We start from the raw sequence: 24,691 nt of genomic DNA, 5'->3' as shown, positions 1-24,691 counted from the left end.
CAAGCCATGTGGATCCTTGAAGAGAAGAGGGAGAGGCCAAGGGAGGTGGACTCAGGGCTTCATGTCAATGTGGTTCGAAAATCTTCTAGTCCCAGTATGGATTGGTTCAGCCTTAGACAACCTGGGTTTATTTTCCTGTTTTCTCCCAGAGAAAACAGGAGAGAGAGAGGAGAGAGAGAGAGAGAGAGGAGAGAGAGAGAGAGAGAGAGGAGAGAGAGAGAGAGAGAAGGAGGGCGAGGAGTAGGAGGCAGAGGAACAAATGTCCTTAGCTTACCAATTTCTGGAAATTCACAATTAGATATTCTTTCTTTAGCATGAAATTGTCAGAATCTGTTTTGGGCCCAAGTTTTCTACAGAAATGGGGGGTGGAAAAAGGGTGAGCCAACCAGATACGAAAAGCAGATAAGGGAAATGCCAGAGGCTGTGGGTTTGGGGTGCAAGGAGACAGGTGGTTCCTTAAAACCAAGTTCCACGTCTCTACAGCTTGTCTGTTTTGAGGCAGGGCCTCTGAGCCCTGGGCAAATCAGATCCCTGTACTGCCCACTCAGAACCGCTTGCCACATTCATTATAACTACCTTGTTGAATAAACGAATACAATTATTTCCAGGAACACCCCCCCACACCCCGCAGAGGCATGATAGGAACCTAGTAGGTAGTATTTTTTTAATTATTTTCAGTTCCAGTTTACACCCAGTACTATTCTGTATTTGTTTCAGATGTACAGCAAAGTGGTAGAGAATCATGCACTTGACAGAGTGGTACCGCTGATGCTTCAGGTGCCCCCTGGCTCCACAGTCATCACGGAATTGGTGACTATATTCCCCGGCTGCAGTCTACACCTGTGACTGCTCTGTAGCCCCCGGTTTGCACCGCTCAATCCCGTCACCTCTTTCCACTGGATTCCCTCCAGCCCCTCTCCCACATGCTTCTTCCCGCTCTTCAGAACAGGGTCCCCCTAGGACCCCAGGAAACTCAATGAAAACCCGTAAGCGACTCAGTGTCCCCATCTGGATGAGGCAAACGATACCAGCTCCTATCTGCCCGTCCCAGAAGGAAACTGTACACGTGAAAGCCATTCTACATTCTGCGAGAGGGGGTGAGGGGTGGATTCCAAGAATTCCGATGCGGACGGCCGCGTTTTAACTCCCAGCAGCCAGGTGCCGGTCGCTCGTGCGCAGCCACGTGCCCAAGGCGCCGTCCTCACATCAGCCAGCCCGCCCGGTTGGGAAAACAGAGTCCCCCTGAGCTGGTACGGAAACAAGCCAGGTCCTCTCCGACCCCGAAAACCACCCCGGCTGAACTGCCGCTCGTCGCGCCCTACTGCGCTCCTCCCCATGCCGCAGTGCCCCCACCCGCGCAGGTTCCGCCACCTTCGAGGACTACAGCCCCCGGCATGCCCCGCGGCGGCCGTCGCGATCACGTGACCGCGCTCGCCCAGTGAGGCGGTCACATGACGCGGAGAAAATGGCTGCGCTGACCGCGGAGAACTTTGCAGCGCTCCAGAGCCTGCTGAAGGTAAATTGGAGGGGTGGGGACAGCGTGAGGCGCCCGTTGTCCCTAGGGTTTTAGACAGACTAGGCACTGGGAGTAAAGGGACCTTGATTTGGAGCCACGGCTCTGCCAGGTACCTCTCTGTGGCCAAGGGCAAATGGTTGTGCCTTTCTGAGCTGTTTAAAAGAAGGAATAAAGTGAATTCTGCCCCGACATGGTGCGGGAACAAATAAGATAATGGCTGGGAAGGCGCTGTACACATGCCTCCTACATTGGTAGTCTCGGGGCTGGCCTTGCTCGTTGGGGCATTGGGGTGGTGACTGTCGGGTCGCGTGGCCAGCTCAGTCTGTTTTCTGGGGTTTTCTGTTCTCGCTTTGACCTGTGTAAGGGCCCCAAAATTCTCCTGAGAGTCGTTTGAAAGGTTGAACGGGACGACTTCACAGGGCTTTGCAAGGATCAAACGAAATGATGGATCGGAATCATTTGCTTAACTTCTGACGTCCCCTATGGGAAGGGGCGGCCTTATCTTCCTTGGTAGCTCTGGTCACTGGCCCACATTATGCATCTATTGTCTGTCTTACTTTCTCACAAGAATGCAAGATCCATGAAGACTTGAAAAAAAAAACACAAAAAACACCGGACGAAGATGATTGAGTTGTTATACTCAGCAGTTGTGTGCTGCGCATGCCCATCATTCATCATTGATTCAAATGGTCCCTCTGTTGTTTTAACCACCTCCCCAGTGATCTCTCTTATTCTCCGACCCTAAAGGCATCTATTTTATTCACACATGATCTCCAACAAGTGCACCCCCAACACCTGGCACACAGTGTGTGCTTAATAAATAGCTAGTGGGTGACTTGATGGGAGAAGTAATCAAGCCGGTACTGGAAGCTCTCAGCTCACCCTCATTGTAGCTGCTCCCACTCTTCCCCCACATGCCTGTTATAGAGGTATGGACTTTCAAGACCAGCCTCTACTCATGCCTTAGGGTGATGGAACTTGTTACTGCCTGGCAGGGAGCTCCCTTCTTAGTCCCAGATTCCTACTTGGCTTTTCTGACACCACGGCAGCAGGGACACCTGGTACAGTCTCACAAGGGTAGAAGTCTAGGCTCCCCACTTGGCCTTTGCTGACGTGGGTGAGGGTGGGGCCACAGTTCTTTATGGGGTATTTGGCTGGAATAGAGCAGTAGTTGTCTAAGGTTTTCTGTTTTTCTAGGCCACCCCTTTCTTGTTTCTTTGGCTAGAGAGAGCAGGAATTTGTTGGAGCTTTTTTCTTCCTGCACCCATTGGCATTCTCGGTTGCCCTCTTTTTCAGCTCAAAATCTAGGATATAGGAACAAAAACAAAACCCAGGGAACTCACCACCATGTCATTCCTTGGTCATGAGGTCCACAGCAGATGTGTCTTCTCTTGTCCCCTTTTCAGAGTCATCCTAGGTTTGTTTTCTATATAGTGCCCAGGGATGTCAGTTATGCTTCATGGAAAGATTAAGGAAAAGTACTTCTAATCCATCTTTGGAGATATGAAAGAGCCTGGTACACCTTTAAAGCATGAGTCTCAAAGGTCTCACACCATTACATAGTATAGAGACAACATTATGTTGTAGAACATGTATTTTCAATGACTGTTTATTTGTGTTCCATCTGTGAATTAATTTGTAGGCCTCCTCGAAAGATGTTGTCAGACAGCTGTGCCAAGAGAGCTTTTCCAGTTCAGCCCTTGGCTCGAAAAAACTCTTGGATATCATCTGTTCCAGCTTGTCTGTGACCCAGGAGGAGGCCGAGCAAGTAAGTGTGATCAGAAATGACCTTTGACCACTGGACTGTCAACTCACTAGTCTCTTTTTTGACCTCCCAGTCATTGTTGTGTCCAAGGAAATTTTTCCCCTAAATGTCTGTTGCCTTAAAATAGATTGTGTTATTTTTTTAATCCTCACCCGACGCTATTTTTCCACTTACCTTCAGATAGAGTGGGAGGGAGAGAGAGAGAGAAAGACATCGACGTGAGAGAGACACATCAATTGGTTGATTCCCACATGATCCCAATCAAGGCCAGGGACCGAACCACAACCCAGGTACGTGCCCTTGGCCAGAATCGAATATGCATTGCTCTTTGGGCTGACGCTCTAATCGCTGAGCCAAACTGGCCAAAGCTAAAATAGATTTTTTTTTTTTTTTTTTTTATCCTCACCCGAGGACATTTTTCCATTTTTTGTTCAGGTAGAGTGGTGGGGAGAGAGAGGAACAGAGAGAGAGAGAAACATCAACGTGAAAGGGACACATCGAGTGGCTGCCGTCCGCACAACCGACCAGGGCCGGGGACAAACTGCAACCGAGGTACGTGCCCTTAGCGGGAACCGAACCCGGGTCTCTCCAGACCGCAGGCCGACGCTCTAACCGCTGAGCCAAACCGGCCAGGGCAGATTTTTTTTTTAATGTTAGTAAATTTAAAACCTTTGTTTTGAACCTTTATTTCCTTGTTGTAAATGAGGCATGGATGGGAGAACTTACCTAGAATCAGAGCTCCTGGCCATTTTCTTTTCAGACTTGTTACCTAGACAGTGTTGCCAAAAGCAACCTTTTTAATATTTCCTTTCCCAGTGTGTAACTTGCCGATGCTTATGAATTGTCAGTTGGCTAGCTTAGGCAGACTGTTCGGGATCACGGGGCTGAAGCTGCAAGGCCTTGCGCTGCTGGAGAGGATGTGTGGCTGGACCTCACCTGGTCCCAGCTGATGGCCACGAGGAAGGGTACAGTGAGTCCTGCTGTGGAGCACTCACGGCCTTATTTCTCCAGGGCAAATAGTTTTTCTTTTTTTAAATATGTTTTTATTGATTTTTCAGAGAGAGAGAGGAAGGGAGCAAGAGATAGAAACATCGATGTGAGAGAGAAACATTGATTGGCTGCCTCCTACCCCCAGAGATTGAACCCACAACGTGGGAATCAGACCGGGACCTTTCAGTCCATGGGAGGATGCTCAGTTCACTGAGTCACACTGGCCGGGCGCAAATAGTTTTCTAACAGGAGTTCATCCAAACTGGCCTGTTGTTATTATTTTTAATCTGGAGCTTTGTTCATTGAAGTTAGCTGTAGAAGAGTAAAAGACAGAAGAAGGATTATGGAATTGAGTTGGAGACTTAGTTTGGGTTCCCCAAAAGCAGACCCTGAGGCAAAGATTTGGGTGCAGGTAGTTACTTGGGAGGTGATTCTAGAGAGCACAAAGGAGAGAGGGGGGAAATCAAACAGAAGAGAGAAATTGAAGAAAGGATGTATGTTAATGAGTGGTTACTGCTGTGGGCAACTGGGGCTCAATCTTAGGAGCGTGGTGTAAGAAACCGTGGGGAACACACCCTGCTTTGACCCCTGGAGGGAGAGAGGTTAGGACATTTATCTACTAACTCCCAGTCCTCGCTGGTGAAGGCTTGCTGTCCCCTCCCCTCGGGGTTGTGCCTGTCTGCAGCCGAGCAGCCTTCCACGGTGTCAGAGAAACTAAAGCAGAGAACACTGCTTTGCAGAGCCTCCGTAGGTTCTGCTCAGCATTGTTCCATCCAGAAAACGACCAAAGGCACACTTGGCTGCAGACTCACTGGGAAGATCACGGTGGAACACAGTGTCTCGGCACTCCTCTTCCCCTGGGCCGTCCACACAGCCAGCCTGGAGCTCGGGCTCTCTTTGTCCTCCCACGTGACAGCCTCGGGGCCAGGGCATGACCCTCCCTCCCTAGATTCAGTGCCCAACCCGCACAGGAGCCGGTCTGTCTGGTGGCAGTTCAGTAAGCACAGCTGCAGGTTCTGACTGTGGGCCCCGGGTCCATGCCGTCCTCCCAGTCCAGAGGCAGTGGACCAATGCACTGTTGCCTGGTAACGCAGCCGACTTGTCACTCCTCAGGTTACCAGGGGAACAGGCTAGAACTGCGATTTTCGACCTTTTTCATTTCATGGGGCACATAAACTAATTCCTAAACCAGAAATAACCCCCCCAAGGTATAATTTTTATTCAGTAACACCAGACAGCTATTGTTGTGTTGGCTGCTGTCATTTTTTTACTTGACAGTCTGAGGGAAAGAGGTCAGTGCCCTGACTGCATCGTCAGGTGTTGCGTGTGTTAGAAATTCTTGCGGCGCGCCGGCTGAGCGTCGTGAGCCGAGCGTCAGGCTCTGCGCAGTAGGCCAGAGAACTGACCAGCTCTGCCCGCGAGCAGGGCTTCTGGCACAGTGACAACTGCCTGGGTCTGGTGTTGCCTCTGCCATCAAGGCAGCAGGTGACCTCGGGGACAGGCCGAGACACAGAGGCCTCGGAACTCCGACTGTGTCGAATGACTGTCGCAGTGTGTGGCAGGTGGGGATGGAGCCCTGGCCCGTGTCCTGGCTCGCTTCTCCTCACTGCCCGGTCCCGATCTCCCGCAGCTGCTCCAGGCTCTGCACCGCCTCACCAGGCTGGCGGCGTTCCGGGACCTGTCCTCCGCCGAGGCCATTCTGGCTCTCTTTCCTGCCAGTTTCCACCAGAACCTCAAAAACCTGCTGACCAAGATCATCCTAGAACACATGTAAGTGCTCCTTTTTTGAGAGTTCCTGGTAAGGCTTATATTTTTTAATTCCTGTTCTAGAAATAATATGTTCATTCTTGAAAAGTAAACACAGGTAAACAAAACAAAAACCAAAGGAAATCCATAATCCCGCCCCCCAGAGGGTAAGCAGCATTAATTCCTCAGCGGAGAGCCTTTCAGGACGTGTTGATTTTTCCCCTTCAGGCTGCAGAGAGAGGTGGGCGTTTCTGTTTTTAACACAGTGGGATGGTGCCACTTTATGACGTGCTTGTTTGCAGTTAACAGTATTAACGTTAACGGTATTTCAGGTCAACAAATATTTACCTCTCTGATAGTCATAACAAATAATGCCTATTTGCAAAGGATTTGGTTGTTAAGAAATGTCTTCATACATGACCACATGTTATTCTGACTCTGTGTGGTGTGTCATTGTGACGCTGTTCACTAGCATTACATAGGCCTGTTGGGGTGTGTTTGCATAAGAGGCGATGCACTGTGTAGTAGATGCTCAATACAAAGAGTGGGTGGGCCTTTTCTCTGCTTGTCTGGCACAGTCAGATGACAATGCAGTAAGCTTTTCCTTTCCTGGTAAGTTGTGAAAACCAGCACATGTGGCCTTAAAGTCACTGAGCTTCACAAACAGCTGCTGAACGAAGTTGTTTCTCTGGTCTGGGTGACTATGGGTTTGGGAATCAGGGTCAGAGGCCCCGGGTCCACCGGCCTCTCGTTATCGGGAGACTCCATTTTCGTACTTTGCCATCATGTTTACCTCATCTTTCCCTCTTAAACAGATCCACTTGGAGAGCGGAAGCCCAAGCAAATCTGAGTGAGTACCAAGCAGTCTGCCTGTTCCTCCTACCTTCCTTCCCAGCCCAGCTCAACCTGCCAGGGGGCCGGAGTTTTTAACCAAAAATCAAAGTGAATTAACCTAATCCCAAACTGAACAGTGTGTGTGGTTTTCCTTTTTAATCCCAGTTTTCTGATTATAAACAATATAATACAAGCATGTTAAAAAAAGAACAAATTTCCAAAGCAGTGAAATACTTAAAATAACATTTCCATTAAAAAAAACTGTAATTTTATGAAATTATTTTGAAAGATTGGCTATTTAATAAATGATCATGATACTTAACTCTGAGCCAGTCACTATGCTGAAGAACTCTGCCTGTATTAACTCATTAGTGTTCCCAACAACCCTAGGAGCTAGGCTAAGATTATCTCCATTTTACAGATGAGAAAACGGAGGCTCAGAAGTTACACAGGTGGTAGAACCCATGTTTAAGCCAAGACTGTTTGTCTTTCAAACAGAAGCTCTTTCCAGTGTTGTTGGTGCTACACATTTCCTAAGACTCCGGCCACAACCTCATCTTCTCTGCCTGTGTCATTTCTCATTCTGTCCTGACATCTGGAGGGTGGGTGTTCAGGCAGAAGCCTGGAGATGCTGCAGGTGGCAGGGAGCAGTGGACCCTCAGGGACTTGCTGTGTGGTCACGTGGACAGCCCTCAGGGCTGCCTGGCACAGAGTGTAGGCTCAGCAAATGCGAGGGCGTGGCTCTGAGCTGGGCTGTCCCCTCCGCAGTCTCTCTGCCACGCCTGGTCGACCTGGACTGGAGAGTGGACATCAAAACCGCCTCAGACAGCATCAGCCGCATGGCCGTCCCCACCTGCCTGCTCCAGATGAAGGTACGTCCCTTGTCATCTCACTGGAAGGAAAGGAGGGGCGGCGGAGACTTGACACCCCTGTGGGCCATTGAAAATACCCGTCTCCAAAGTTTTGGGGGTGTCTGACCCCATAAATAAACTTCAGTTCCCCAAATACCGTGTTTATTTGAAAACTATATGTATACTACTGTATTAACATATTCTAGACATAATACACTGAGAGTAGAAATTTTAAAATATGAGACAACAAATTTTAAAAATAACCTGCTGGTGCCGAAAGGTTACCTCACACTTCCGGGAACGTTTAGCTTTCAGAGCGTGCGTCCAGGTTTCAGGCTGCCTCCTTGCTGTTCGGTGCGTGCAGCCCGCGTGTCCAGGGTGACGTCATCGCTGCTGGCAGCTGGGGACGTGTCCCTTCTTCACTTTCTTGTCCTCACGCTCGTGCCTCATGGTGCTGTCTTCACGTCACAGTTCTCAGGAATCTTTTTAAGCACCGATCTGTTTTAAGGGTTTGTTTAGTTAAAACTAGTAATGGAATGCTGTGTTTACTTAGCCAGACACCCAGCGAGCAACACCTAGAGGAAAGGAGAGTAAGGCTGCCTCCAACAACACGGTTTTAAATGTTAGTAAAGCTTACTTTTTTTTTTAATTCCTCACCTGAGGATATTTTTCTACTTATCAGAGAGAAGAGTGAGAGGGAGGGAGGGAGGGAGGGAGAGAGACACATCGACTGGTTGCCTCCCTCACAACCCGACCAGGGCCAGGGATGAACTGCAACCAAGGTACGTGCCTCTGACCGGCATCGAACCCAGGACTCATTGGTCCGCAGGCTGACGCTCTAACCGCTGAGCCAAACCTGTCAGGGCAAGCTTACTTTTTAAAAAGATACAAATAAATACCAGTAGAGGTTGTAATACAGGGTGGTTAAAGGTAGGTTCACAGTTGTTCGCATGGGAAAGAACATGAGGTGGTGACTCACCATCGCTGCGTTAACTCTGCACTTGGGCACAGTCTCGTCAGTGCTCACATCACTGTCCTGCGTGGTGGACACGTTCTCGTAGTCTACTTGCTGTATTCGAGCACGGCTGGGCCCAGAGTGCTCTATAAATGCACGTCTGCCCACTCCTGTATTTTTCCTGCTTCCCACTGGATTCTCACGGACCCCTAGAGCGCATTGTGTGAATTAGTATGGACACGCGTGACGTGTTCTCACGCGAAGGCTGAGTCAGCTGAGTGAGCCTTGGCTCCCTGATGCCTGTCTGAGCACTCGCTGCACGTGGAAACCGACAGCCAGCCCCTGAGCCTTGCCCTCCCCTCTCCCCGCTGCCGACTGCAGGCCGGGACTGTGTAGCTCTGAGCACAGAGCCTCTCGGAGGGTCACCTGGACAGGTGGGCTCACGGGTCCAGGGCTGTAGGAGCTGAGGAGGCTTTGACTTTGGGGCCATGTTCTCTTTTCAGATCCAGGAAGATCCCAGTCTCTGCAGGGACAAACCCTTCGTCTCAGCTGTCACCATGGAGCTGAGTAAGGAAACGCTGGACACGATGTTAGATGGGCTGGGCCGCATCCGAGACCAGCTTTCTGCCGTGGCCAGCAAGTGACCCCGGCCAGCTGCCAGCCCCACCGCCAGGCCCAGCTGCTGTCAGCCACGGAATGCCTGCCCACACCAGGCGGGCTGCCTGGTCACAGCAGCTGCAGCCGACAGCAGGCGAGATGGGGGACGGACAGGGTCTGCCATCCAGCGGGTGCAGTTGGATTGGGAGGAAGCAGCCACGCCCCCAGGCTGTTCTCCGGAGCTGGTGAGCAGAAGCCTTCACCTTTGCGGCTCCTGCATGCGACTGTTACGGCTGTGGCGGTGTAAGGGTGCTTGTTGGAAAATTCCGGCCCCGCATTGGGGAGCTTGTCTAACCAGTGGTTTCCAGCATTGGCTCTGATGAGTTCATGCCCAGCCCGGGACACACGGAGGGAATTGGGTGGGTGATGCCAGCAGCTCCTGCTTCCTGTCCGAGAAGCCAGCAGATCCGCAGCGCAGGTCACCGCAGTGGGGCCACCTGCCCCGAGTCCAGAGCCTTCCCCAGCTCCCTGGGCACAGGAGGCCTGAAGCGGGCGCAGATTCCCGGCACGGAGCGGGCCCTTCCTTGGCAGAGTGCAGCCACTGCAGGGCGATGGAGTGGGAGGGACGGAATAAACAGCTCTGCAGACTTCGTGGTCGGGGCCGCCTCTCGTCGCTTCGTCCTGAGCCCGGGTTTGTTGCTTGAGCTAGTGCTGCCTCCTGTGTAAGGGTGACCCCAGCTTCCTGATCCCGGCTAAGCCCATGGCCACCGTGTGACCTGAAGCCGCGTGTGGCCCTCACCACCTTCCAGGGGCCTGTCTGCCCTGGAGAGCGACAGCGAGGTGGACAGTGTGCTTGTCACGAGGGGTGACGAGAGCATTCCTTAGAGTCTCGCCGACGAGATCATCTCTGCCTGACCGTCCTGGGGCTCTGTGTGAGGCCCTCCGCCCACCCACTCATCGCTCCGGAGCAGCAGACTGCTGTCTGAGCTGCGCTGTGGCTTCTTGGGTGGTGTGGGTGGGGGAGGGCGGATGGAGCAGAAGTCCCGGTTAGGAGGACGGACAGCCTGCTGTGTGGCTCAGTGGTTGAGCACTGACCCTGCACCAAGTGGTCACTGGTTTGATTCCTGGTCAGGGCACATACCCAGATGGGCCCGACCCCCAGTGGGAGGCATGCAGGAGGCGGCCAGTCAATGTTCTTTCTCATCAATATTTCCATCTCTACCTCTCCCTTCCTCTCTCTAAAATCAAAAGAGAAAAAAAATTTTTTTAAAGTTGTTTCTTTAAAAGAAAAAAAAAGAGGAAGCAGCCAGGCTGCGGGGCCAGAAGCCAGCTCCACTTCTCGGTGGGAAGGGCTTGACCTCTAAGCCTCAGCTCCCCATCTCCCTGTGTTTTAGAATTAAATGGGGATATGTACCTACTCTGTGTATTACCTACTCTGTGGGGCTTTTGTGAAGATGAAATGCCGTAACGACCTGACAGCGTCAGCACTGCGTGCCTAGTGGGAAGGGCCCGTGGTCTTGGCTTTGGTGACGAAGGGGCAGGAGAGGAGGAGGCTCTCTGCAGTCACTGCTCCATCTGTGACCATGTTCTCACCCTCCTCTGTCGATGCGGAAATCGGCTCGTGGAGGCCAAGTCACGTGCTGGTGAATGGCCTCATTAGACGGCCCAGGTTGCTCTAGCTTCACCACACAGGGCTGCGAGGGGCGTGGCGCTCGGTGACTTGAGCTCCATTTGGAAAATGCGGGAACTGAAGTACAGATGGGGGTCTGAAATCTGCCCACCTGCTGAGGCACCGGGAAAGTCAAGAAAGAAATCCGAGGCTCCCCTTTGCTGGCTCCTGGGAGCTGAGCTCCCTCTGTTAAAAAGGCAGCGGAGCATCTGACTGAAGTCAGCTCAGAGAGGCCCGGGCCGGGTTAGAAATCAAATCTGTGTCTTTACGCTCAAAAGCTCTTGGTTTCTCCATTCCCGTCTCCGTTTGGGGGAAAGAGTGTTTGCAGTTCTTCACGACCACAGCTGTCCCCTAATCCAGTGGCTCTCGGCTCCCTCGTCAGCCTGCCTTACCCTTCTGCCTGGGTCACCTCTGTCCTCCTTTGCCTCCCTTCTCTGGTGATTTTCAGGGCGGAAGACACCGACGTAAGACCAGATGTGGGGCTTCCCCACACCAGCCAGTTTTCTGAGCACAAGTGGGCACCGTGTCGGAAGTCGTCAGGCAGGCTCTGGTCTGGTATTTACAGACCTCCAAGAAGGGAGTCCAGTTGGTGTGCCAGGCTGTCCGTTATGTGTTCAGTAAGCTGAGATGCTATCAGAAATGAGAGCGTTTTTGTTACTCTTAATATATTTTTTTCACTCTAGAAATCATTGGCTACTTGGCACTTTGAAAGTTTTCCAGTGGTTGAACATTTACAAGAAGTATTTGAACCTGTAACCGCTGACTTCCAAACACTGATAATCCCTCAACATTCTCTTACTGGGGACATTGACCTTTGTACAACTTCCTTCTCTGGTGCCCACATTTCTGTGGTTTAATTGTCCTTTTCACAACTACTTTGAGACAGAAAGAAAAGGTTTCCTAGTAGCAGTCCCTGATCAGTGGTGCCAGGGGACCCTAATCTCCAGGAGAGGGACCATTCTTCCTTTGAGAAATGTCGAGAGCTTGTCAAGGGAAGTCTGAGCAGCTGGGTTTCTGTTAGCCCTGAGCTCTTGGGAAAGACTGGAATGAGTTTTTAATGCCTTGTCTGCGTGGAGAAGATGTCTACATAGGTAGTGCACGCCATCGGCGGACAGGCAGCAGGAGGCAGATTCCCACTGAGGAGTGGACGTTCTTGGCCACTGGTGTAAATGTTGCAGTACATACGCCTTGGACACAATACCGCGCAGTGAGTACACTACACCCCAAGAAGCTGAACGATACATGAACTGAGATCTGTGGGATATCACAGGGACCTGGCGGTGCAGTTCCGAACACACTCGATCTGCAGGTCGGAATGCCTCCGGGTAGGACTTCAGGGCTGAGAAAGCTCCCACTCCAGCTATTCCTTCGGTTCATTCAGCTTCTGGGAGTGAGCATCACTGGGATATTGATTTGACCACTTTAACAAAAAACAATGTCCATGGATTGAAGAATTTCGTTTCCCTCTCATGTAAAAGTCTGGGCTGGTAGAAGGTGTGAGGAGTTCGGATGGTTCTTCTCCAGGAGATGGTCCATTGGGATCCCTCCCTCTGGTTGCTTCACCAACCACCAGGTGTTGCCTTCATCCCTGTGAGCAAGGTCTGCCCATCACTACACTCCTAGTCTGTGCCCCGGCCCACGGGGAAGGAGGAAGAGAAGGGTGTACCCCAGAAGCCTCCATGTTTCCACTCACATTCGTCACAATCACATGGCCAGTATTTAGCTGCAAGGTGGGTTGGGAAATACACGGTGTGCGGGGCAGTCACGTGTCTGGCCACACTCGGAGGGCGGGGACGTGAGGCGCATCACAAAAACAGACGCACACGCGTGGGCAGTGAGAGGAAATGGACAGGGCTTAGGTAACCAGTTGCGTTCCTGAGGTGCGGTTTCAGGGAGCAGGACAGAAAGGCTGCCTGGTGTGGGTGTGCAGCGGTGGGTGCCTCCTGAGGCTGAAGACCAGGTCCCCTTAACTTGGCGTCCACAGTAGCCAGCGCAGCACCTGGCACACGTCTGGTCCCTACCTCCCACAGATGCACGCGGGGTTTGGCCTGTCCTGGTAAGTGATGGGTGAATTATATTGAACTGACTCGGATGGCAGCCTGATGGGATTAACCTTGACTTGTTCCTTAATCTACCTCAGCAGCGCCTCCTTTTTTGTGTTTTTATCCTCACCCGAGGACATTTTTGCATTCATCTTCAGATAGATGGAGGGAGAGAGGGAGGAAGAGAGAGAGAGAAGCAACCATGTGAGAGACACACAGAGTGGCTGCCACCCACACGACCCCAACCGGGGGCTGGGGACAAGCTGCAACCAAGGTACGTGCCCTTCGTGGGAACCGAATCCGCTGGCCCACGCTCCAACAGCTGAGCCAAACCGGCCAGGGCCAGCAGTGCCTCCTTTTACCCAAAACATTTTCATTCAAACACCTGCAGAGGGTGCTGGCTGGGCAGCTCAGTCGGTTGAGGGTTTGATTCTCCTTTGGGGCACACACCTGGGTTTCAAATTCAGTTCCCAGTCACGGTGCATATGAGAGGCAACCGATCGATGTTTCTCTCTCCCTGCCCCCTTCTCTCTCTGAAATCAATAAACATACCCTTGGGTGAGGATTAAAACAAAAACACCTGCAGAGGGATCCGGGGCGGCTGGGCCTGAATGCACCAGCCGGGACAGTGCGCGCCTCTCGCCAGCATGCTCCCTGGCCCTGACCCACCCAGGCCTGGGCCCGGGGCTGGCTGCTCCCGACCCCGCTAGGTTCACCTGCGGAGGAGAGCTGGGCGGGGGGACGAGGACGTCCCGGGCAGGAGGGACAGACGCGCACGTGCTGAGCGCCGCCCCGGCAGAGACCGGCGTGTCCAGGGCCAGCGGAAGGCAGCGCACACTCCTCCCGGCGCCCTCTCCAAATGTCTCCCCTTCACCCTGTTAGCTGCTGGTCACGCTTCTGGGTTCGGGAGCAGCACCCGGAACTTGATCGCGGTCCCGCCCGAACCATCCGGTGTCACCACACAGCGTGCCAGCCGCTGTGTACCCGCCGAGTGCAGGTGACAGGAGCCCTCTGGCACTGTGTCCTGCCACGGCTGAGAGGGGTTCTGTGCCCAGGGCTCCTCCTATGGAAGAGGTCCCTCGTCGGGTCCCCTGTGGTGACCCAGGATTCTTCCTCTGCCCGAAAGCACGCGGGCAGGGAAGCGGCCGCCCGCGCGCCGGCACCGCTGGAGCGTGCCCGGTGCCCAGCAGGTGGCGCAGCCGCTCCTACCGCCGCCCCTGGCCTAACCTGGGAACAAAGACCCGGAGCGGGACTGGGGTCGTGGGCAGGCTCCTCCCGGATCCCGGCCCGAGAGGCCTCCTGGAAGAGAAGCCCCCAGGTCCAACCCCTACCTCTGCAGAAGTCTCCCCCCAGGCCCAGAGCAACACAAAGAGCGGAGGAGAGAACCGACCGAGGCAGGCGGGCCCACTGACGAGCCCATTCGGGCTTGTTCCCAGGGCTCAGCCCTGGAAGCCACGGCCTCCTCGTCGCTTCTGTCCCCACGACGGGTGCCAGCAGCCCCGCCGCCGCGGCCGCGACGGACTCTTCCAGGTCAGGTCTTCTGAGCGCGTCGCTGACGCTCACAGGCTAACCCGTGTCTGCGCTTGCACCAGCTCTCTCCGTTTTGAAACAGGGTAATACAGGATTAAAGTATTTGTGACTTGTCGCCCTGATGGTCGAAGTTCAAAACCAGCACACCGTTCTGTGTCCTCACCAGACTCCCCTTCCTCCCCTCCTCCGGGCGAGACCGCACCTCGAAGGCACAGTGAGCAAAACAGTCCCCGCGTCCAGCCCTTGCACTCGGACTAGCTTCTACCCGCTCGCAGATTGAACAGACATAACAAGGATACTGTAAAATCCTCGTCGTGTCCAATTTATTATTTTTAAAAAGTGACTTTCTTGATATTTAGGTTTTTATCGTAATTATAGTATTACAAAAATTTCAACCATGACGGATAGTGAAGGTGAAGAACTTCTCAATGAATTATATGCAGATACTTTATCTCATTGTCTGACTGATTTTGAAATATATTGTAGTGATGTAGAAATTGATAGTTTATTGGAAGAAAGTAATGAGTCGGATATTAGACCACCAAAATGGCAAAAAAGCCCTGGTCGGTTTGGCTCAGCGGTTAGAGCGTCAGCCTGCGGTCCAGAGAGACCGGGGTTCGGTTCCTGCTAAGGGCACGTACTGCAGTTGCAGTTTGTCCCCGGCCCTGGTTGGTCGTGTGGGTGGCAGCCACTCGATGTGTTCCTTTCACGTCGGTGTTTCTCTCTCTCTCTCTCTCTCTCTCTCTCTCTCTCTCTCTCTCTCTCCCTCTCCCTCTCCCTCTCACTCTACCTGAACAAAAAAATGGAAAAATGTCCTCAGGTGAGGATAAAAAAAAAAAAGACAAAAAAGAAATGTAATAAGATCTAATAGTGAAAGTGATTTAGAAGAAGAGTGGATTAAAAGTGATATTACACCAACTTGGGAGGATCATTCAAATATTTCGGGTGTAACTGCCGACCTTAGTGATCCACGGAGCCTCAGGGAAGTGACAAAATTACTTTTTAGTGATTTTTTTTATTTAGTTGTTTCTCAAACCAATTTATACCACCACCAAATGGAACAATTTTACAAAAAAATCTACTAAAACAGTACCATGGACGAAAGTTACCAATACTGATTTAAAGAAGTTTCTTGGTTTGTTGCTATTGATGGGACAAACAGAAAAAAAAATCACATTGGAGGGATTACTGGTCAACAGACCCTTTGGTTGAAGCTCCAATATTTCCTAAAGCTATGAGCAGAATGAGGTTCGAGCAAATTCTTACATGTTTCCATCTTAGTGATAATTCACAAAATACACTTAATGAAGACAGATTGTATAACATTAGGCCTCTTTTGGGTTACTTTCTTCCAAATTTTCAGTCTTGGTATGCACCTGAGCAGGAGTTATCCCTAGATGAAGCAGTGATACCATATGGAGGACGTATCCGCTTGAGAACATACAATCCAGCAAAAATAATAAAATGTGAGCTTTTAGTGAGAATGCTCTGTGAAAGCAAGAGTGGACACCTCTGCAGCTTCGAGATGCATTCGGGTGAAGGTGAAAGGCTGCAGGAAACTGTCATCTGCTAGAGCCCATACCTTGACTCCTAGCATCGCGCACACCAAGGTAACTGCTACAACAGCGCTTCTGCAGCTGAAACGTTACTAGAAAAGAAAACGTTAATCTGTGGTACCATAAAAGAAAACCGTGGCTTGCCAAAGGTACTGAAAGAAAAGTGAAAGAATCTTCTGAGAGGGGAAATGACGTTTTTACGGAAAGGACCCATTGTCCTTATATCACGGAAAGATAAAAGACTAGTGAATATGACATCAACTATCCACGATGCCTCTATAAAACCATCTGGAAAGCGAAAAAGAAACTCTGTGGAAGATACAGACCACAACAAATACATGAAAGGAGTCAACCGAGCAAACCAATATTTGGCAACAACAGTATCTTTCGAAAAAGTATAAAGTGGTCCGAAAAAGTGGCATTCTTTCTGATCGATTGTGTTTTATTCAATGCATTCAAAATTTACTGTAATTACAACAGGCAAAATAAAACAAGATACAAAAACTTTCTTCTGGAAGTAGCTGGGGAATGGGCATCTGCTGGTTCACATGAGTGCAGCTCAGAACCTGACACTTCTGGTCCTTCTCAAAGAGCTCCTTACATTGATTCACCTTTTAGGCTGTCAGGGCAACAAAAAGACCACGTTTCAGAAAAAATAGTCACTGGTATAAAAAAAAAATCCAACTAGAACATGTAAAGCGTGTGTTTCAAAAGGAAAGCACAGCAAAACCAGATATATTTGCAAAACATGTTGCATACCATTACAAGTAGGTGATTGCTATACAGTATACCACACCCCAAAAATTGCTAAAATATATATAAAATATAATATATAGCAGATATGTACAAAGTTTCATTTAAACTCATTATGTATAAATAAAGTGTACTGACGTTTATTTAGATTGTTTCACTTTCATACTCCATTGTGAAAAAATAGCCGGTGACTTGAGATAACTTCTGCATAAAATTGCCTGTGAACAATGTATTAGTAGCAACCATGCAAGTCCAAGGCTCAGCCCACAAGGCCTCGTGCTGTGTAACTTTCTAGCTCTACTGTAAAATAAAGATTCAGCGGAGCACATTTTAAAGATCTAATTGGCTTTTACTGAACGATTCATGAATTGGGCAGCATTTCTTCTAGCAGGTAGAAGGGAATTCCAAAGGGCTATAGAAAGGGGAATATTTTAAAAAGCAGGACAAGTAAATCATAAACAAAACAAAAAAAAAGTAAATAAAGGATGGTTTCAGGCGCGGTGACCTCCCTTTGGGGGACACAACAGGTCCATTAGAAGGATTACCTCATCCTCCTTCAGGGGCGGAGGCCCTAGGTGGTAGATTACCTCACTGGTACTGAGAAGACATTCCAGGCTGACCAGTTAAGGCTACCTTCCTGGGGCAGTTGTGGCTGGAACTAGTTCAGGGATTGGGTTTTAGTGTGGTGGTGTGGGCTTAGCCCCAGTGACACTATTTTAACACCACCTTGGGCAGGTGGTAGAGCAAAGCTTCCAACTCGGGGGCTTGGAGCCAAGTCTGTTTCTTCCCCTCTAAGAGAGTAAGTTTAATGCTTCCTGACAATGCAGCTCAGAGGGAATTAATTGCACGTGAAGGCACGTGAGAACTGGAAGCTGCCGGGTCCGCGCTGGTGAAACCGCAAACTCGTCCGGAGCCTCTGCGGGGCAGACCGCCCCACACGCCGAGGACGCCTGGGCTCCCTGCTGGGAGAAGGTTGGCCGTGAAGGTGAAGGTGCGCGTGGTGGGGAGGGAGAGGGAGCCCGTGTCCTCTCCCCTCTGGATTCCTCCCAAGGCCCCTGCACGGTCCTTGCCTCCGGCCCTCCCATCCCCCCTCGGCCCTCCCACCCTCCCATCCCCCCTCGGCCCTCCCACCCTCCCATCCCCCCTCGGCCCTCCCACCCTCCCATCCCCCCTCGGCCCTCCCACCCTCGGCCCTCCCTCCTCAGCCCTCCCATCCCCCCTCCTTAGCTCTCCTCTCCCCCCTCCTCGGCCCTCCCACCCTCCCCCCTCAGCTACAGGGCTTTTCTAAGGGAAAATTCAGAGCCATTCCCTTGCCTACAATATGTAAATGGCTCCTTAATGCTCTCAGAATAAAGGCCAAACTCAGAAAAATGTCATGCAATATTCTTCACAGCCTGATTTCTCCCTACGTTTTTGTCTCACAAAACAAGGTGGAAGAAATGGCTTAAATCAGAACAAAGTGTGAGGCTCCTGAGGCCGGGGGAGGGGGCCCTGGGCGGCGCTTCTGGACAGGTCCTGGCACCAGGACATATGTGGGCACGGGGTGAGGAAGAAGGGAGTGAGAAGGTGTCCAGCTTCGACTTGCCTTTTTTTTTTTTTAAATGTTTTTATTGATTTTTTTTTTTTTTTTTTTAGAGAGAGAGGAAGGGAGAGAGATAGAAACCCATGTGAGAGATCAGCTGCCTCCTGCATGCCCCCTACTGGAGATCAAGCCCACAACCCGGGCATGAGCCCTGACTGGGAATCAAACCGCGACCTCTGGGTCCAGGGGAGGATGCTCGATCCACTGAGCCACACCAGCTGGCATGACCTGTCTTTCCTCGAGAACAGAGGCTGGTGTTGCTCACCATTTTGTCCCCAGTGCCTGGAACACGGCCTGCCCTTGGCAGCCGCTTGGTCAGTGCTGGCTGAAGGCGTGCAGGGAATGGAGGTCCTGGCAGGGTCCAGAGCTGACCGCTTGGCACTTCCTGCTCCCACCAGGCCGGCCCCGCCCTGCTGCCTGGGCTGACCTCTGCCCTGGGGCACTGCTCCTCCACAGTGAGGCCAAGGAGAGAGCTCGGCTCAGCCGCGCACCTGGGACCCAGCGCCGGGGGCACTGAGGGTGGGAGTCCCCAAGTCCAGATGCCGTCTGGGCGCTCCACCCTGAGCCACCCTGCCTCTCCGGGGAAGCCTTGGCCCGGCCATCTGTTCCCAGCACGGCCCTCTCCCTGCACAGATGGGGCTCCCTCTCGGGTCGACAGCAGCTGCAGGTCTCCCGTGGTCCCATTCTCCAGGTCATTGGCCTCCACGCCTCTCCGTACGGTGATTTCACTCCAACGTTCTCCCAAAAGGGCTGCTCCCCTTGGCTGGCCCGCTCGGCCACCCCGCAGACAGGAATCCATAGTGTCTGGAGAGGCAGAGGGCTCTTTGTCCGCATGTTCAGCAGGGACATCGTTGTCCCACCATCCCCATAGTCCCCTCGTCTGAATCTCTCGCCGGGGCTGCTGGATCAGCCCTGACCTGGGCTCCTGCCCCGGGCTTGCCTTCCCCTAACCCAGCTTCACGGTGCTTTCCAGAGGGCAAATTTGACCTTGTTCTAGCCTCCAAACCCGAACCCCCTTTCCCAGGCTTCTCCGTCTCAGCAAAGAGCAGCTCCAGCCGGAAGAGTGGGCCACACATCCCTTCCTCCTGTGCCCCGTTGCTGCTGCCAAACATGTTCACATCGGTTGGTTTCTCTTCATTTCTCCCCCAGTCTGGCTCACGGCACCGGCATTTCTCAGTAGCCTCTAAGCATAATGACCTCTGCTACCCTCTGCCCCCTGACCTCTTGTCACTTTCCTCATGACACCTCTTTCCATCGGTTCGAAGCTCCCCTGAGTTCTGCCTGCGGCAGGGCCTCTGCGCCTGCGCCCCTGCACCCCGCCCTCAGCCCCACCGGGAGCACTGGTCCCCCTGCTTTTCAGAAGACCAGCTTCTCCTTGTTTAGGGCTCGGCTAGAAAGTCACTTCCTTAGGGACATTTCCTTGGGCTACTCCCTCTAAAGAGGATTCCTTTTATTCGCAATCCCGGGATCCTGTTTATTTCCTCCCCACGCCCGATGTGAAGCCGTATTCCTCTCATGAATGCGTGTACACTGACTTGTTTACCCGGCCCGTTGGCTGTCTCCCCGCTGGACCGCACCACGGGGGGAGCAGCTGTGTGCCTTCCTCAGCGGGACCCCCGAGGTAGCACAGGCCTGCCCGGAGGAAACCAACGGAGCTGCGGTTGCCACCCTGACCTAGTCCGTCAGTGCCCCGTGTCCCCGTGTGCATCCCAGACGCCACCGGGCCTGGTACAGCTGCTTCACGGCCTCACTGGGCTCACCTTTGCCGGCTTCCTCGCCAGGCCCGTGAGGAGCTGGTCAAGATGGAAAGGATCACCCTGGCCGGTTTGCTCAGTGGTTAGAACGTCAGCCTGCGATTCCAGTCCTGTGCGTGTACCTCGGTTGCGATTCATCCCCGGCCCTGGTCAGGGTTGTGCAGGAGACAGCCAATCAATGTGTCTTTCTCACATCAATATTTCTTTCTCTCTCCCTCCCTCCCTCCCATTCTATCTGAAAATAAATGGAAAAATGTCCTTGGGTAAGGATTTAAAAAAGAAAAAAAGGTGGGAAGGATTGAAGCCGAGTGGGCGTCATGGTGCCGACAAGAGCACAGCCCGGGGGGTGAACACGACGGCTGACAAACGAGCTGCAGGACCCCGGCAGGGTCGATTCTGTGCTAATTCTTTAAATCTGCCTGTCGGTTATTCTCGACACGCACCATTGTATCGGTTTCAGGTGTACGGCGCAGTGACTGAACATCTGCATCCCTTATGCAGTGAGCCCACACCAGGTCTGGCAGCCATGCGACACCGTCGGGGGCCGAGCTCTGGGCCCAGAAGCCGAGGGAGCGGCTGATGTCGGAAGGCCAGGCCGTTGGGCAGAGGTCCCACTGTCGTGCTGACTGGACGGTGATGGCAGAACTCTCAGGAGAACGAGGCTTCCAAATCTGCAGGTCTGGGCGCTGGGCCAGCCCTGGAGCTCACACTGCGGCCCCATGCTGAGCGGTACTGGCACACCCTGTGGCCTCCTGGAGAGTGCAGTGAAAGCTGTCTTGGGGACCAGAAAGCCTGTCCTACTGATGTCATAACTAGCATGCAACCAAAAGCCCCCAAGGGCCACGGTTCCTATGAATGAGAAGCCTCAAAGGGCAGGAGGGGGGCTATCTACCCCACCCCCACTCCCTTCCCAGGGGTTTTGCTGTCCCCACCTCTACCCGGCCCAATGCGCCCCTCTCCTTGGCTTCCTTGCAGGGTGTCTCTGTGCTGAGGTCTCCACTGCCCAAGCCCAGCATCCGGCAGCTGCTGGATGGAAGAAGCATTTCTGAATCTGTGGGTCCGCCCCCTCAGAAAGCACTTCCTAGGTGCCAAGCTGTGAGCCCTGGGTGCAGACCTCTGGCTGAGCCCCACTGGGGGCACGAATCCAGCCTCTGCCGTGGGAGTGGGGTGCGGGAGGGAGGGAGGGAGTTGCCAGGAGCTGCAGGCACCAGGGTGTCTTCCCCTGAGCACAGCCCTGAGCGGCGCATTTCTCCGCAGTGAACTCAGACCGGCTTGTATTTCTGATCAACCCACTGAGACTGCTCCGCTGAGCGGGAGGGTAACTCACTGGAATGCAGGCGCCAGAAGCGGGCACAGAGAGCCCCTGGGGAACATGTGCAGTCTCCTCAGGTCAGGAAACGGGCTCAGAGAGGTGACGGAACCTGCTGGAGGTCACACAGCTGAGTGCCTTCTGGCCCCAGGTCAGTGCTTGTTCGTTTCTGGACAAGTTAAATCTCAGAAAATGACCATGTAAAGAAGGATCATCTCCCAGGGAACAGAAGTCAAAAGCATTGAGAAGCCATCTCCAGGAGTGGGGGGATCTGAAGTCCCTGCTGAGAAGGGAGTCGCCCGGATGGATCCCCCAGGCAGAGGGACCCTATGACACAGGGCAGTGGGAACAGGGGAGGAGCAGGCAGGGCCTTCTCGAAGTGCCTCTGGTTAGGCGCGGGGGAGGGGAAGAGACTGGTCCCATCCATCCACCATGAGGAGGGGGCAGACGAGACTCTGAGCCTGCCAGCAACTCCCTCCAAGTAAATCTCCACTTTTTAGTTCCCACACTCATTTCTTTCAGCTCGTCCACACTTTTGAAGTGCATTTTGATCTTGACGTTCCCAGAACATTTCCAATACCTCCTTTGCAAATCCTGTCTCAGCAGGGACTACGGGGGGGTACCTGGCCTTGATCGTTTTATGCTTGACCTTTGGGGACCTGGGTAAAGAGAAGAGTGCGGTTTTAATGTCAAGGTTCATTTCATTTTATTGTTTAATTGGTAACACATTTACATCATCAAGAAATATCAAAAGGCACCCCAGAGCACATAGTGAAAACTCCCTGTCACCCACAGTCCCCAGGGTCCCTTCCCAGGGGCGCTGATAGGATCGTTTCTTGGTTATCCTTTCAAAGAGAGATTTGCTCCCAGGTCAGCGAACTGCAGCTCAGTCCCCCCCAAGGCCAAGGCCCGCTCACAGGTGCAGTCTGAGCCAACAATGGATTTTACCTTTTGAAAGGTTAAAGAAAACAAAACAAACCACGAGCACACGTGACAGGTCATCGGTGGCTTGCACTGCCCACGGGATTTACTCTCTGGCCCTTCACAGAAAAAGTTTGGTCAAAGTTTAATCAAAAGACACTGCACTCTGTACAGCTCGCCCCTTTCCACCGACACTCGATCCCGAAGGCCTGCAGTTCCTTCCGGGGCCCGAACTCCACGCCCTGGATGGACGACACTTTGGCCAGTTTCTCCTGATGGACAATTAGGTTGTTACCAACCGTTTGCTGTTTCGGGCTAGCTGCTCCATCAGTACCACAGACCCGTGGCTCATAACCACAGAAGGTGACTGCTCACAGTTTTGGAGGCTCGAAGTCCAGGGTCAGGACACCAGCAGATTTCGTGTCTGGGCTCTAGCCTCAGGAACCGAGCCCTCCCAGAGGTCCTACCTCCTAACACCATCACCCCGGGCTTAGGTTTTACATACGAATTGTGGGGAGGCATAGCATTATTCTCATATAGCAGGGCCTGTGCCCTTTTCCTCCCTCCCCCCTCCCAGCCTCCAGTCCTCCCTCCTTCCTCACTCTTTCCCTCGGCTATATCTCTGGCATCTCAAAACCTGTTGAGTGAGTGAGTGAATGAATGGACTTGCCAACAATTCCTTCCAAATAAATCTCCGTTTTCCAACTTCCTGCACACATCGCTTTCAACTCTTTTATACTTTGAAGTAGATTTTTATCTTTAAGTCTGAAGAACATTTTCAACATCTCCTTTGCAAATCCTGTCTCAGCATGAAATACAGGGGAGGTTCAGCCCGGGCCAGGCGCCCCAGCCAGAGCCAAGTCTCAGGTGTCAGGGGTGCCCTCTTCTTGACTTTCTTGCCCTCTCTGCCAACACAGTGGTCCCAGGAATGCCCCCTAGTACCTTCCTGTGCTCTGCAAGGGCCACCCCGAGCCTCCCTCCTGCAGGAGAGGGGCCACTGCCAGCCAACTGGCGGAGGGTGTTGAAGAGGACAAATCAACAAGGACAGTGATCCCCATGTGACCTGAACTTCCTCCAGGCTTCCTCCAGGTCCCTGTCCCTGTGAACTTTGTGCGGGTGACCCGGCCCTATGATCCATCCAGACCAGGCACTGAGGTACCATGGGTAACCTTCCCCCGGGCTGCCAGGGCCAGAGGCCACCACAGCACAAGACTGGTGCCCAAACACATGCCCTGGCCTGACCCAGGGACCTCCACACTCCCCTCCCCGATGCACCTCCACACTGCCCTCCCTGATACACCTCCACACTGCCCTCCCTGATACACCTCCACACTCCCCTCCCCAATACACCTTCACACTGCCCTCCCCGACGCACCTCCACACTCCCCTCCCCGATACACCTCCACACTGCCCTCCCTGATACACCTCCACACTCCCCTCCCCGACACACCTCCACACTCCCCTCCCTGATACACCTCCACACTGCCCTCCCCGACACACCTCCACACTCCCCTCCCCGACACACCTCCACGCGGCCCTCTCCGATACACCTCCACACTGCCCTCCCCGATGCACCTCCACACTCCCCTCCCTGATACACCTCCACACTGCCCTCCCCGATACACCTCCACACTGCCCTCCCCGATACACCTCCACACTCCCCTCCCCGATACACCTCCACACTGCCCTCCCCGATACACCTCCACACTGCCCTCCCCGATACACCTCCACACTGCCCTCCCCGATACACCTCCACACTGCCCTCCCCGATACACCTCCACACGGCCCTCTCCGATACACCTCCACACTCCCCTCCCCGATACACCTCCACACGGCCCTCTCCGATACACCTCCACACGGCCCTCTCCAGTCCTCCTAAGGGGGCTCACCTTCCAAGCTCCGCACTAGTGGATTTGGGGGTGGGGGTCACTTGTCCAAGAAGAAGACCAGCTACCAGCAGCCCAATGCTCTCATCTGCTGAGCCGTAGGCTGGAGGAGACAGGCTCGGGGTGAGGATGCTGGCACCAGGGCCTCTCCCCAAACCCTTCTGTTTTCTGGACAGTGCAGGACTGGCTGCGACCTGCCCCCCTTCCCTCAGGACCCCACTCGGGGGCATCTTCAAGCCAGGGTCCTGCGAGGCCGGTCCCTCGGGAATCGCAAGGAGAGGAAGGTCTCTTCTCTGTAGTTCTGGGGTTCCAACTGCTGTTTCACCTCACAGGGTGAGCAACCCCGAGACACACCCTGTGCAGATGGACAGCCGCGGGGCCCAGGCCCAGCCTCCCTGCCTGACTGGTCATTTCCTTGCCCCACACCCAGGGTAC

The 24,691-nt window shown here is 53.0% G+C and overlaps 1 protein-coding gene across 1 annotated transcript; it reads left to right on the top strand.

Annotated features, from left to right (window-relative positions):
• The first annotated feature begins 1,462 nt into the window (after window positions 1–1,462).
• Window positions 1,463–10,123, top strand: COMMD9 (COMM domain containing 9). The gene is made up of 6 exons (XM_036258520.1): window positions 1,463–1,516; window positions 3,159–3,284; window positions 5,902–6,041; window positions 6,833–6,867; window positions 7,620–7,723; window positions 9,161–10,123. The coding sequence occupies exons 1-6, from the start codon at window positions 1,466–1,468 to the stop codon at window positions 9,299–9,301; spliced, it is 597 nt and encodes a 198-aa protein (XP_036114413.1). The 5' UTR covers window positions 1,463–1,465; the 3' UTR covers window positions 9,302–10,123.
• The last annotated feature ends 14,568 nt before the right edge of the window (window positions 10,124–24,691 follow it).

The sequence above is a fragment of the Molossus molossus genome, unplaced genomic scaffold, assembly GCF_014108415.1.
Source record: "Molossus molossus isolate mMolMol1 unplaced genomic scaffold, mMolMol1.p scaffold_m16_p_13, whole genome shotgun sequence".
In the NCBI taxonomy this organism is placed as follows: Eukaryota; Metazoa; Chordata; class Mammalia; order Chiroptera; family Molossidae; genus Molossus; species Molossus molossus.
This window is presented reverse-complemented; position numbering and strand designations above follow the sequence as displayed.

What these genes read in the sequence shown, in the direction of transcription:
- COMMD9 (XM_036258520.1), top strand. Translation starts at nt 1,466, where the DNA reads ATGGCTGCGCTGACCGCGGAGAACTTTGCAGCGCTCCAGAGCCTGCTG. An exon ending in CGCTCCAGAGCCTGCTGAAG is followed by an intron (nt 1,517 to 3,158) that starts GTAAATTGGAGG and finishes ATTAATTTGTAG; the next exon opens with GCCTCCTCGAAAGATGTTGT. An exon ending in GGAAGCCCAAGCAAATCTGA is followed by an intron (nt 6,868 to 7,619) that starts GTGAGTACCAAG and finishes TCCCCTCCGCAG; the next exon opens with TCTCTCTGCCACGCCTGGTC.